The sequence below is a fragment of the Hyla sarda genome, chromosome 4, assembly GCF_029499605.1.
Source record: "Hyla sarda isolate aHylSar1 chromosome 4, aHylSar1.hap1, whole genome shotgun sequence".
Taxonomy (NCBI): Eukaryota; Metazoa; Chordata; class Amphibia; order Anura; family Hylidae; genus Hyla; species Hyla sarda.
In genome coordinates, this window is record NC_079192.1 from 371467606 (window position 1) to 371482987 (window position 15382).

Consider the following 15382-nt stretch of genomic DNA (forward strand, 5'->3'; position numbering starts at 1 on the left):
CATTGCACTGCAAAAAGCAGAAAAGGATGTGTGGTCTGTCGCAAAGGGGACATGACTGCCCCAAAAGGGGCGTAGTTTCACACCCCAACCTATTTACTATTGAATTGACAGAAGACCCGGTGGATAAATGGCTCGAAGTTTCCACCTAGAAAAAACTGGTCAGAATATTTTCCCAACTAGTAAATCTGTGATCCCCATAGTAAATAAGGTGAAATCCTGCAAGTCTGAAACAAGATTTCCCACTAGTAAAATCCCAACACTCTTAGTAAATGAGGCCCAGTACCACTCTTATCATCCATTTTTGTGTGGAATTGTAGCTCAGTTCCATTGAATTGAATAGAACCAAGCCAAATGCAATACCACACACAACCTGAAAACAGGTACGGTGCTGTTTTTGAAAGAAAGCATCTATGTTTGTTTTTTGGTTTTTTCCCCAAATCCTGGATAACTCATTAAATTGGGCCTTTAAAAATATGGCACCAATCTGCTATAACTAGAGCTAACTAGAGATTGCTTGACACTAAAAGGGTCTTAACTTCTCAAGAAGGCACAATTTATCACTTGATGAAGCACTGGTAAGGCATTGAATATGCAATCTAGTTTTTGGCACCAGTCCTAAAAGAGGGAACCATGGAGCGAAAGTAAAGTAAACAAACAAAAACAAAACTCCCTTTATGAGGGTTATAGATCTTAGTTATGAGAAAATGTAACAACTAAATTTATTTATCATATTCAAAAGAAGGATTCAAAATGACATATTTAACTTTGGCAAAACTAGATGTTTCTATTGTTTGTGTGTGTGTGTTGCCTGTTACATAGGTTACTTACATTTGCCATTTATTTTAGTTTTATCCATCTGTTTGTGTGTGTGTATATGCCTGCCTATCTATCTATCTATCTATCTATCTATTTGTCTAACAGCAAACAAGGATTTCTCCACAGCACACCATAGATAAAGAAATGGTGAAGTTTATTCCCCATAAAAAGTGTCCATACAAAAGAAACTTTTCAACCAGCTCCACCTGGTCTTTCTCAAGCTGAGAAGAGATCCTTGTTTGCTGTTAAATAGTGTGTGGACTCCTGACCAGAGCTCCAGAATGTGCATACACCCACTGTAAAGACTTTTGCAATTTGGAAAAGGGATATGCTGTTTTTCTTCGGTTTTCTATTTATCTATCTACACTGTTTCAGTATCAAAACAAAGAATTTATCTTTCAATTTTGTGAAATGTTTCTACTGTCGTTCTTTAATTACTATTGGAGTCATGAAGGAATTTTTCCTCGGTCATGGGGCAATCGGCTTTGGCCTCATGGATGGTTTTTTTTCCTTCCTCTGGATCAACACTGTAGGGTTTTAGATTAAACCTAAAAAAAAATGTTTAACCTTACATACTATGTTACTTTGTAACTATTAATATCATTATATAGACCATCTTAGTGATTTTCTATCAAATTTGAGCTTATTTTTAAATAGTTAGCCTATTTTCAATTTTAACATACTTTTTCTGACTATAAAAAATAATTGTAATAAAATGTGTAAGAAACTTTTGTCGACCACTTCAAATGAACCTAATTGGAAATGCTCGTTGTTTAAGAAAGTTGATGAAGTTAACTGACCCAGTCACAAGCAGTATTACTTTTAACTAATAATGATTGCTTTCCGAATTAATATATTATACATAAAACAACTATTAATTCTTTAAAACATAATAGTAGGTGATCATCAAGAATGGTTTATTCTAGGTATTATTTACAAACAACATTGTCCTAATCATATCTAATTCAATATATTATTCAATAAAACTGGATTGTAAGATATATGTTTAAAATATTTACATAAATGAAACAATAAAAAGAAACAGATACATACCTAACATGCAGTCTGGAAATTGAGCACTAGATGGCACTCTTCACCAACTAATGGCAGCAGTGAAAGAGGAAATGCATTTTTGCATCGTTGAATGAAATTCTTGTTCAAGAGATTCCGGCCATGATAGATTTTTATTTTCCAATTTCTTCACTCTTCCATCAGCATTAGTGCCTTTATATCTGGACAAACCGTCACCTTTGTCTTTACTGATTTTAAGAAATGCTTAATCAGAGACAGGATTATCAAGCAAGAAACAGGTTGGTCCATTTCTTTTTGTTACAAATATCATGGGATATGATTCTGAGTCAGCTGCATTATATCATCCCGGAGGAATCCAAGCATGGCACCTTTGTTGGGAGAATTGCTCAGGATCTTGGACTGGATATAGGTGAGATTAATTCCAGAATGTTACATATTGTCTCTAGAGATGAGAAGGAATATTTCCAGGTTAATCTGCAGAATGGAATCCTGTTTGTTAAAGAGACAATAGACAGAGAGTCATTATGTCCAGATACACCCTTCTGTATTATTCCTCTGCAGGTCATTGTAGATAAGCCTGTGCAGATGTATCGTGTAGATGTAGAAATAGAGGATATAAATGACAATAGTCCAGTATTTTCCTCTAGTGTCAATAATCTTGTTATATCAGAACTGAAACATGCAGGATCTCGTTTCCCATTGAATGTAGCAACTGATCCAGACCTTGGAACAAATTCTATAACAAACTATGAGCTCAGTTCAAGTGAATATTTTGCATTGGATTTCCAGAAATATATAAATCAAATCAAGTCTTTAGAGCTTGTGCTAAAAAAGAATTTAGACAGAGAGAAGCAGTCTGTTCACAATCTCTCCCTTATAGCATATGATGGAGGCAAACCAAGACTGAGTGGCACCACACATATTATTGTTAATGTGGAGGATTTTAATGATAATGCTCCATTGTTTGATCAGCCATTTTACCAATGCAGTGTCAATGAAAATGCTATAGAAGGAACATTAGTGTTCAAGCTAAATGCCACTGACCTGGATGAAGGGAGAAATGGGGAAGTACTATATAAATTTAGCAAAATGGTATCTAGGGAGGCGCAAGAAGCATTTATCTTAGACAAATACACAGGAGAAATAAGAGTAAAAGGAAAATTGGATTTTGAAACTGTTAAACTGTATGAAATTCAGATTGAAGCTATTGATCATGGAGATTATCAGCATGTTGGACATTGTAAAGTTCTAGTGAGTATTGTGGATGTCAATGACAACCCTCCTGAGATGACAGTGACATCATTATCAGTTCCTGTTCCTGAAAATTCTCCTCAGGGGACAACGGTTGCCATCATCAGTGTTCATGATAAAGATTCTGGATCAAATGGAAAAGTCCACTGCCTAATTTCTGAGCCTTCACCATTTAAAGTAAATCCAGCTTTTATGAGTGATTTTTCTCTGACTGTGAATGGACCTTTGGATCGAGAGGTAAAAGATGAATATGAAGTTACAATTACTGCACGAGATGAAGGTTTTCCATCCCTGTCTACCTCAAAAACTCTGAAGATAGATATTAGTGATGTCAATGACAATGCTCCAAGATTCATCCAGCAAGTAGACACAATATTCATTAAGGAGAACAACCCACCAGGGCTGCATATATATACAGTATCAGCCCTTGATCCAGATATTGGGCAGAATTCTTTTATTACTTATTCAATTCAGGAGCGCACAATTGATGGGGTTCCTATTTCTTCTTATATTTCCATTAATCCAGAGAATGGAAAGGTATTTGCTTTGGTATCGTTTGACCATGAACAGATTGCATATTTCCAGTGTCACATAAAGGCCACTGATGCTGGTCTACAAGCACTCAGCTCTAACCTTACGCTAAACATATTCATTGAAGACATTAATGACAATGCTCCTACATTCACTCCACTTCTTTCTGAACTAACAATTAAAGCTTCAAAGTCAGCAGAAGCCGGACACCTAATAACTAAAGTAAAGGCCGTAGATCTGGATTCTGGATACAATGCCTGGACATTTTATAAGCTAAAGGACCTTGTTGGATTTGGGAAATCACCATTTACTATTGCACATCAAACTGGAGAAATTACTTTAAAGCGATCATTTACAGATTCAGACAATGATGAGTTTAGATTGCATGTAGTAGCTCATGATCATGGAGAACCAGCCATGACGACAGAAACGCAAATTGTCATCTATGTGGTGGAGTCTGGAGAAGAACTAAAGTTTGATAAACAAGAGACAAAGCGGAATGGTGATGAGTTTTCTGATGCAAATATTTACTTGGTTGTTGCAATCTGTGTGATATCAAGTATATTTCTTATTACTCTAATAGTGTTTACTGTTTTAAGATGGCAAAAATATAGAGATGAGGTCAATGAACTGAAAGAAAATTACAAAATCTGCTCCAACACTGGAGGGAGCTGGATGTATTCCCAACACACTCAGTATAAAATGACTTCCAACTCATTCCGACCTAAAAGTGACTTAATTGTCTTCACTCCAAATAACTCTCAATCACCAGGGAATGAAGAACAAGTCAATCCGCAAGGGGCTATGCTAAACTATAAGGTAAGGCTAATATCGAAATGTTTTTAGGGATTTTTTTAGGGTATGATATATTGTATTGTTACTCATATGTAATACTTAAAAATAAAAACCAAACAAACTAGGATTCTGTTTACACTGCTGTATGGACTTTAAAACTCAATGCATTATTCTGTGATGGTTTCATTGTCTCTATCTAAATGGATAATGATCAATCAATTAGACATTATTGTCTCTGTAATTTATGGCAGCAAGAATATCTCTGAATTCTGTAATTTCTTTTCGTCATTACGCATTCAGGGCATCGGATGAAGATGAATGTCTTTGTTCCGCTACTTCTTTATGAAGTGCGCCCAGGGACTGAGCACGATTCATCCTGGTTGGGTCAAGGCTGCTATCAGCCATTAGGGCTGATATCCGGCATTAATCCCATAGATGCCACCATCAAAGATGGTTGCTCTTTTATGCATGCAGCCTTTGCAGCCTTTAGTAATGGAGCTCCGATAACACCAGTCAATGCTGTGCTATGGCACAGAATTATTCATTGTTTGCAATTGAAATAAAAAGTTTAATAAATAATGGTCTAACTAAATGTATTTATCATATTTAAGTGAAGGATTTATGAACATGTAAATTACCATTTTTTTTCTTTTTTTTACTATGTTTTAAATCAAGTTTCCCAGTGTTACCTATATGACCAATAGTAAACAATAATGAACTTGGATTGAAACTGGACTATACTGTTGATTTCTTTTTGTCATTACACAGTCAGGACATGGAAATGTATGCCCTTGTTCCGCTTCCGCTGTATGAAGCGCGCTCATAGGGAAGTCCCTTACCTAAAAAAAGTTTGAATCACCCCCTGATCCAATTTAAAAAAGAACTAAAAATAGAACAAATATAAATAAACATACATGGTATCACCATGTGCATGAATGTTTAAGTATCAAAATATAATATTATTGAAATTGCACAGTCAATGGTGTAAACATAAAAAATACCAAAGTCCAGTATTACATATTTATGGTCACTCCATATAGCAGGAAAAAAAATAATAAAAAGCAATCAAAAACTCCCATCCCAACAAAAAACAGTCATGGCACAAAATTTGAGCCCTCATACATCCCCATATATGGAAAAATAAAAGTGTTACACAGGTCAGTAGGAGCCAATTTTAAACATACTCCTTTTTTGTCCAAAAATGTCATATTTTTTAAAAGGGGTAAATTATAACAAAACTTATAGAAATTGAGTATCGTTGTTATCATATGAATCCTATAATCATATGGATAAGGTGAAATTTTTACCGAAAAGTGTACTTGTAGAAAAGGAAGCCAATAAAAGTTGCAAAATGGTGGGGTATTTCATTTTTTTCAATTTAGTCCCACAAATAAATAAAAAAATGTCATTGTAAATTTTGTCGTATATTGTGTGATGTCATTACAAATTACAACCACTGCCAAATGAACAAGCCTTTATATGGGTCTGTAGGTGGAAAATTTAAAGCGTTTATTAGAAGTCAAGAAGGAAAAATGTTTATTAGAAGTCAAGGAGAAAAAGCAAAAGTGCAAAAATGAAAAATACTGATGTCCTTGAGGGGTTAAAGTAAACAAAATTGTGAAATGAACTCTGGGATTTGAAGGCAGATGTGACAAGACCCTGTCTTAAAGAAATAGATATATCACTGCTTAATATCTCCTGCTTAATATTATGTTGGTTCACTCCCACTCATAAAATAGACTTAGTTACGTTTTTTTTTTTACTGGGTCCCACCATATAAAATGTGGTGATGCCTCAGCCATACATTTGGTTCTCATACAGCTCACTGATGTGATACGTACAAACATACTCTCCCAGTCTATCTAACATCTCCTATGCAGAGATTCCGAAACATGCTAATGAGACAGTTGCTGAGAGAAACATTTATGTCCAGCAAATATTGTTCATAGATCCCAATACTTTCAATACTTGCTCAAAATTAAATGGTTGTCCCAGCAAATGTCCCACAAAGATACAGTTGTGCTTAATGTCAGATCAAGTAGATTTGTACACTGCATAACCCCTGGCACTATAGTACACACAAAGTTGGGGGAATACATGGGAATTATATAAAATTGCATTGTTATTTGTCAAATTCTTTAGTACATTTAAAGCTTCTATAATTTTTTTTGTTTAAACTATTACCTTCATTTGTCACTTATAAAAGACCTTGTCATATGGAGGAGTGTTTTAGAAGTAATAATTTCTAGTGTTCCAGAAGTTATATCCAATGATGCACATACAACAACTACTCTGATCAGAGTCATTGACTTTGCTTTTTCTTGTCCATCTGATCAATACTTCATCCAGCCACAAATCATCTCTGCAGAATCTGCCAGATGACTATTTTAGTCTCTGTACTTCCAGTACCCTTCTTACCATTCTCCATAGTGTCCTGTAGAGGATAATAGGTAGATATCTAGGTTGGATGGCTATGAGTAGGTCCCCAATTAGGTACAGTATGTCCCCCCCCTCCCCATTAGGTATAGTAATTTGCTCCAGTAGGCAGACTGGGCCTCCTAGCAGGTAGTTTTTCCCATTAGCAGGTACCCCCAATAGGTAGTTTCCCCTATTAGGTAAGTCCTCATAGCAGAAAGATGGCCCCCGCTGGTAGTTTCCCCCTTTAAGGTAGATCTCATTTACCAAGATAAAAAAAAACTCCTGGATCCCTCCAGGGTACAGAAGAAAGAGACTCCTCTGGCCTCCTTGGATGTAGTTATAAAGCCGCCGTCAGCCTACAAGACTGAGTAAAGCAGTTAAAACTTTCAACCACAACCACATTAAAACTTTCAACCACAATCTTGATCACAATATATAAATAGTAAACACAAAAAGGGGGGGGGGCGGTCCTCAAAAGCTTCCAGGGGTACCAGAACTGGTACCTGACACAATGGAATAAATGTGTGGTAGTATAGAATAAAAGAGCATTAAAAAAGTATTTTTATGTACCGTATTTTTCGCTCCATAAGACGCACCTGACCATAAGACGCACCTAGGTTTTAGAGAAGGAGAACAAGAAAATAATTATTATCAGCATTATAGGTCAGGAGAACATGTCAGGGGGTCATTATAGGTCAGGGAGGCATTATAGGTCAGGGGCACATGTGAGGGGGGCATTATAGGTCAGGAGCACATGTCAGGAGGGCATTATAGGTCAGGAGCCCATGTTCCCCCACATTAGGTTGGCAGTAAAGATCCCCCACATTAGGTTGCAGTTCCCCCCCATTAGGTTTGCAGTATGTTCCCCCACATTAGGTTGCAGTCCCCCCCCCCATTAGGTAGGCAGTATAGTTTCCCCACATTAGGTGCAATATAGTTCCCCCACATTAGGTTGGCAGTAAAGGTTCCCCCACATTAGTTTGGCAGTATAGTTCCCCCACGTTAGGTGCAGTATAGTTCCTCCATATTAGGTGCAGTATAGTTCCCCCACATTAGGTTGCAGTTCCCCCCTATTAGGTTGGCAGTGTGTTCCCCCACATTAAGTTGGCAGTATAGTTCCCCTGCTCATTGCTCCCTCTCTCCCCCTACTTTTTCTATTTGTTCATATTTCCTTACCTGGCCGCGCTCGGCAGGTTCAGGTAATGCAGCAGGTCTTGTGGGCTGTGTGGATAATATGAGGAGTGACGTCTCCTGCGGCTCCTCTGCGCGGCGTCTGGGATGTCACTCCTCATTTCCTGCAGCCGCGGACACAGAACGCTTTAAGACACAGTTTTCTTCACTACACCGGCAATGCAGGAAATGAGGAGTGACGTCCCTGACGCCACGTAGAGGAGGAGACGTCACTCGTCATATTATCCACACAGCCCACAAGAGCCGCCGCATTACCTGAGCCTACAGAGCGCGGCCAGGTAAGGAAATATGAAATATAGAAAAAGTTGAAGTGTCCGGGACCGCCACTGGTCACTGTTTTAAAGTGCCCACGGCCGGGTTGCTAATCTTTAACAAGCAGTCGATGCTGCGTCCACTTTAAAACAGTTTCCCCCCCCCCCCTTCTGAGCAGCCGGCAGGGGGCACATTCGCTCCATAAGACTCACAGACATTTCCTTCCGACTTTTGGGGGAGAAAAAGTGCATCTTATGGTGCGAAAAATACGGTAAATTTATTAATCACTAAAAATAGGTAAAAATACACAAACAGACTTAGAGATCCCTGCAGGGCCCTTGCAGCCATCTCCCGCTAATTCTTTATATGGTAATGTAAAATAAATGTAATAAAGAATAAAACTTAATATAAAATTACACTGATCTGTACATGAGTAAACAAAAGATATTAGCTGGCAAGAAGGAGTGATTGCTCCTGGAACTTATCAAGATATATATATATATATATATATATATATATATATATATATTTTGCGATGTCCCAAAAATCAAACATGTCTGTGGATAGAGAGGTACAATAATTCCTGTGGAATTACGTTAGCTCTATGAGCTACTCAGAGCTCCTTATATGTTGGCACTATATTAGTCTCAATAATTCCCATGGAATATGCATAATAATTTCAAATTAGCACTGTCTGCTTCTGTAAATAAAGAAATTACAATGTCCTAATAATAACTGTGGAAAAGACACGCAAGGCTGGCTCCATTGGCCAGTCAAAGTTTTTCTGATGTTATCACTTTGTATTTCTACGGAATAAATAATGCAACATTGTCCTGATAATTCCTGTGGAATGTCATATACGTTCTGCATGAGCCGCTTGCAGTTCTCATAAGCGCTATAGCTTATAGTGACACAATTCAAGCAGAAGTTGGCTGGCACTGGTTCTGTGTAGATATGCTCAGAGGATCACAACATGCAGCCGCAGCCGCGGTGTAGCACGAGTCCTTAACACTGTCTCACCTAGGTGCTCTACCCGTACGAAAGACAGCAATGTCCACAATACATCCACTTAGAAAGAAACACGGGGGCACTCACGTTTTAGGTGAACAGGTATAAGCTTCTTTATTTCTTTATACGAGGTGCATTTTCAAGCATAGCGTGGCGGGGCGTTCAGGAGACACATCCGTATGCAACGATAGCTATTTTGTGCCGCTCCCGACACTTCTTCAGGTCACTTCAGGTCTAAGTGGCTATAGCTTATAGATTGGCACTATGTGCCGGCAATATAATCCAAACACTCTCCGTGGCAAGAAAGTGTAAAAATATAGGCTCTATGCACTGTATGGCATGTTCTTGTTCTGTAAAGTTTAGTGTGAATATATGGTGCAATGAACCTCTCACCTGGTTCTCAGGCGATCGGTCCCAAGGAACTCTCACTTTTACCTTGTCTGCTTGAACAGGAACACCTAGCTTCTGCCAAGTTAGAGACCCGCTGGCGGCTGTGAGCGTGGGGAGGGAGAGATCAGATGTGGTGGTTATAGTATCAGTACTATTACTCCACCTGCGCGCTTGGGGCGAAAGGTTAAGATCTTGAGAAATGGCAATGCAGTGCTAATGGGGTCCTCGATAAGCTGTCAATAGTGGGGTAGGTGCTGCTGCTAAATGTATTTTGGTGTGCCAATCTGACCCCTTCTCCACTAGCTATTGAAAAAGGGGTCAGATTGGCCCCCCAAAATGCATTTAGCCACAGCACATGCACGACTAGGACAATTGATGAGGACCCCATCAGCACTGCATTGCCATCTCTCAAGATTGCCATCTCTGAAGAGAATCTGAATATTTTAACTAAGGATGCAATAAAGGCTGCTAGAGGGCAATGTGAGCAGTAGGGATGAGCAAATCGAATCTGACGAATCCAAATTTGTTATGAATTTCAGGAAGAATTAGCTCTGCAACAAATCCGAATATCGCCGCAATTTGATTGCACAAATCACTTCGTTAATCTCCATTAAGGGCGTTCCAGGCTCCAGGCCATCTGAAATGGCGGATCCACGTGTGAGGACATGGGGCAAGGAACTCTGGGAAGGCAGGATGACCCTGACTTACATGCAGCATGCAGCCTATCAGCAGCCAGCCCTATATAATCAGCAGCCATCTTGCAGCCAGGCATTCCAGCATTTTATTTCAGAGAGAGCATTTCATTGCAGGGAGAGATAGAGCAGAGATAAAGTACACTTTTGGGTGTAATACACAGCGACTCTACTGCTCCAGTGGTGTACAGCAACTCTAAAGCTTATAAAAGCCATTGCTACCTGCTATTAGTGCCTAATAATACTGTCCTGGGCTCTTGGGCTCTACTACACAGTGAGTCTGTACTGCTGCAGTTGGGTGTAAAACATCTATAAAGCTAAGAGGGGCCAGTTAGGGTGAGCACGAAAGGCCAGAGTCACCTGATTACAGTACGTAATACAGGTTGCATAGCGGAGCTTATTGTCCTCTCATAAGTGTTACCTGTGCGTACATAGGTGGTGTATGTTTTTTTCCCCTGTAAAACTAATTTGGGCCTAGTTACTGTGAAAGGCAAGCTAAAGCTACACCCTTGTTTCTGTAACCTTACACAGTTTTAAGCAGAGCGTATTGTCCACCTAGTAGTGTAAACTGTACGTACACCTACATGGTGTACATTTTTTTCCCCTGAAAGACTAATTTGGGCCTAGTTACTGTTAAAAATTTAGAAAAAGCTACACCCTTGTTTTTGTAGCCTAATACAGTTTTAAGTGGAGCGTATTGTCCACCTCTCATAAGTGTAACCTGTGCGTACATAGGTGGTGTGCATTTTTTTTTCCTGAAAAACAAATTTTGGCCTAGTTACTGTGAAAAGCCAGCCAAAGCTACCCACTTTTTTCTGTAGCCTTGTACAGTTTGTAATGAAGTGCATAGTCCTCCTCTCATAAGTGTAAACTGTACGTACACCTATGTGGTGTCCTTTATCTATTTTCCTGTACAACTAATTTGGGCCTAGTTACTGTGAAATGCCAGCCAAAGCTACCCACTTGTTTCTGTAGCCTTATACAGTTTTATGCGGAGCGTATTTTCCACCACACATAAGTGTAAACTGTACATACACCTACGTGGTGTACATTTTTTTTTCCTGAAAGATTAATTTTGGCAGCCTAGTTACTGCGAAAGGCCAGCCAAAGTTATCCACTTGTTTCTGTAACTTTATACATTTTTATAGGGGAGCGCATAGTACTCCTCTCATAAGTTTAAACTGTAAATACACCTACGTGGTGTTTTTTTTATATTTTTTCCTATCAAACTAATTTGAGCCTAGTTACTATGAAAGGCCAGTCAAAGCTACACCCTTGTTTCTGTAGCCTTATACAGTTTGCAATGGAGCTCATAGTCCTTCTCTCATAAGTTTAAACTGTATGTACACCTACGTGGTGTTCTTTATTTTTTTCCTGTTAAACTAATTTGGGCCTAGTTACTGTGAAAGGCAAGCCAAAGCTATACACTTGTTTCTGTAATCTAATACAGTTTTAAGGGTAGTGGGGCGTATTGTCCTCCTCTCATAAGTGTAACATACACGCACTCAGCTGGTGTATAAGTATGTCAGGCAGAGAAGTGCCAGTACGTGCACAGAGGAGTGACATAGGCCTAAATTCATCAGGCAGCTGTCACAGCAGACTAGAGGCGAGTGGCAGCAGGAGTTGCAGCAAGAGGCCTGAGCTCCCAGTATCAGCTAGCGGTCGTGTCTCAACCAGCAACCCATCTGCCGTCAGCGACTGGTTAACTTGGTCATCCACTTCATCACAAGTGCCATCAGACACCCCCAGTCAACAGTCGGTGGGTTCCTCAGACACAACCCTCAGTTGGCATGGCCAGGGAGCAGTCCCTGTCATCCCATTGCCTCTGTTCTATGCTTTTCCCTCCCCACAGAAGTATCATATGCTGTGGGTACGGCTCGTCTATTTAGTGAGGACGGTCTACTAAAGGACAGTCAGCAGCTACTGCCCAGTCAAGAAGTGGAGGAGACAGCTGCCGCTTCCTCTGCTAGGCGGGCAAGTAGTGAGGAGGAGAGTGGTGTGGGAGGTGGTGTTGCAAGCGTTCAGGCTCCTGAAGCAGACACTGTTGAGGAACCTGAGGAGGACAGCAGTGACGTGATGAAGCTGATTGCACTTGGTAGCCGGGTGCAGAAGGGGCTTCAACATCATCAGGAGAAAAGGGTTGCAGGTTGCTCGTGAGGCAGCGGCTGAGCCAGCAAGGTGGTAGCATGGTTGGCAGTCAGCGTGGTGGCAGAAGTCTGGAGCCAAACGTTCCCGGAGTAGACCACCTGCTTTATGGCAGCCTACCCTCTACCTACCAGTAGGTAGTGGAACAGGAGTTCCTGGAGTAAGCGGCAGTAGCAGTCAATCAGTGCAGACTGTTGGGGGGAAAATCAGCTAATTGGCAGTGTGGCATTCTTTCATCAGGCATCCAGAGGATGTTAACATGGCCACATGCAAAATGTGTCAGCAGAAGGTGAAGAGTGGCCAGGGTCCCAATGTTGGCACCACGGTCCTGTGTCAACATATGCAGCGTCACCATAAAGCGGTCTGGGAGAACCGTGGCTCTGATGTTGTGGTCCAGCCTGCTGCATCACCCAGTGGCACGCCGCTCCCTGTTTTAGCCAGCCAAGGCTCCACTACCACAGCCGAAGGGAGCTGTCTGTCATACCCATCTTCTGTTGCTCCAGATGCTCCTGCTCCTCCTACTTCGAGTTAGTCATTCTGCCAGCAATCCATCAGCGAAGCCATGTCCAAAAGACAACAGTATGTGCCCACTCATCCAACGGCGCAGAAGCTGAATGTGCTCCTGTCCAAGTTGCTGGTGCTGCAATTCCTCCCCTTTAAAGTGGTTGAGTCTGCACCTTACAGAGTCAACTTCAGAAGACCGGACCTATGGGTGGAGGGTTATTATCCTCAATTTATTTACATTTGATCACTAAGTGATCACTAAGACCCTAAATTTACCACCCATCAAATGATATCTAAAATATAACTTTTATTCCTTGCCACAAACATTAAATTTTTTTTTTTTTTTTGATAAAGCCACAGGTTGTGGTGAAACGTCGGGGGGGGGGGGGGGGGGGGGTAGTGTGTGACAGTTTTTAATATAGAGTGGAGTCCCAGCAATGTTGCTTGTGGGCTGCAGCCACAGCAATGCAGACATACATACAATAGCATGTAATATCATGCATTGATTATAATCTCTACCGGAGACAATCCACTTTAAATTTTAATGTTTATGGCAAGGAATAAAAGTTATATTTTAGATATCATTTGATGGGTGGTAAATTTAGGGTCTTAGTGATCACTTAGTGATCAAATGTAAATAAATTGCACCTTACAGAGAACTGATGGCTTGTGCCGAGCCGAGGTGGAGAGTTGCAAGCTGTTATTTGTTTGCAAAAAAGGCAGTACCAGCCCTGCACAATTTGATGGAACAGAAGGTGGGCAAGTCCTTGAGCCTGTTTGCGTGCTCCAAAGTGCATGGCAGTGCCAAAGTGTGTGTGGAGCTGTACCTTTGGTCAGGGGCAATACATGTCCTTTACTGCCCACTGGGTGAACGTGGTTCCTGAACAGCCACAACAGCAACTTGGACAGGTCACACCGCTTCCACATCCAAGCTCTCAGGCCGTTGGTCCTGTGAAAGTGTGCAACTCCGCCTCTTCATCATCCAATGTGTCCTCAGACTTCACAGCACGGACAAGTCTCAGTGCCCCTCAAGCATACCATGTGTGCAGGGCACGGCGGTGTCATGCTGTTCTTCACATAGTTTACCTTGGCAAACAGAGTCACACAGAGAAGGAACTCCTGAAAGCCATTCATCAAGAAATGAATCATGGCTCACTCCAAGAAAACTGGAAATGGAAACCGTGGTGACTGACAACGGGAAGAACATGTCTGTGCTGAAACTAGGAAGCCTGAGCCATGCGCCCTGCATGGAACACGTGTTCAATCTGGTTGTCAAGTGTTCCCTCCATCTGCAAGACATCCTATCAATGGGAAGGAAACTTTGCATGCACTTCAGCCACTCGTACATCGCAAAGCACACCCTCCTTGAGCTGCAGCATCAGAACGGCATCCCCCAACATAGTCTGATTTGCGACATTTTCACAAGTTGGAATTCCACCCTCCATATGTTGGACCTACTATACAATGTCAACCAGGGGCAGATCATACGTGACATCTGCCGTTTGCTCAGGCCCTTTGAGAAAGCCACATTTTTAGTCAGTCGCCAGGATTACGGGATGAAAGACCTCATTCCACTGCTTCATTTCCTACAACACTTGTTCGAAACGATGGCTGGTCAGGGCACTGGAGACATGGCGCCTACATCTCATGGCCATATGAGCCTTGTGGGGGGGCTGAATTGGAAGAGGAGGAGGAGGGGGACAGTGGAGCACAGTTTAGGTTTCACAAAATGGGTGTTTTTTATAGTCATCTGACAGGAGAGGAGGAGCAGGAGCAGCCAGAGGAGCTACAGGTTGATGAGGACTCAGAAACACAGTGGCAATATGCAGTGGAGATGGAGGCAGGTAGTCCCTCTGAGTCACTTGCACAAATGGCACAATGCATGCTCACTTGCTTGCGTAGTGACCGCCGAATTGTCAACATTTGGCAGTGGGATGACTTCTGGCTCTCCACCTTATTGGATCCTCGCTACCGTCACAAAATGGAGGCCTTTTTTATACCCACTGAGAGGGAGGACAAACTGACCTACCACAGAGACATCCTACGTAGTCAGTTGGCCAATGTCTAGCTGCGCCATCGTCCATCCTCTTGCAGGTCTGACTCTGGGGGGCCTTTGTGCTCACCTTCCACTGCCTTAGCTGCTGGGGAGGGGTGGGGAGGCAGGAGAAGTACCAGCTCCATCAGCAGCAGCCTGAGTCTACAGTCAATGATGAGTAGCTTTCTTCACCTTCATAGTAAAGCAACTCATCAGCAGCAGGTAGATCTGGAGCAGAACCTGAACCAGCAGGTGGTGGCATACCTTGTCATGACCCTGCCAACACACTTTGAAGATCCGCTGGACTTCTGGGCAGCCAAAC

General features: G+C 41.4%; 1 protein-coding gene and 1 long non-coding RNA gene across 8 annotated transcripts in view; one reads left to right on the plus strand and one right to left on the minus strand.

Annotated features, from left to right (window-relative positions):
* The window catches only part of LOC130267277 (protocadherin alpha-C2-like), a 374990-nt gene that overhangs the window by 100434 nt on the left and 259174 nt on the right, over positions 1–15382 (plus strand). Inside the window, exon 1 of one of the 6 annotated variants that reach the window (XM_056516747.1) lies at positions 1950–4449. The exons of the other annotated variants lie outside the window; for them this stretch is intronic. Within the exon in view, the coding sequence (XP_056372722.1) occupies positions 2089–4449 (2361 nt within the window). The 5' untranslated portion in view covers positions 1950–2088. Of the gene's footprint in view, positions 1–1949; positions 4450–15382 lie in introns of those variants that run through there. 6 annotated transcript variants of the gene reach the window in all.
* The window catches only part of LOC130267279 (uncharacterized), a 56856-nt gene that overhangs the window by 26876 nt on the left and 14598 nt on the right, over positions 1–15382 (minus strand). For both annotated transcript variants that reach the window (XR_008843124.1, XR_008843123.1), the window contains one exon: positions 7414–7456. This is a non-coding gene — a long non-coding RNA (uncharacterized LOC130267279). The remainder of the gene's footprint in view (positions 1–7413; positions 7457–15382) is intronic.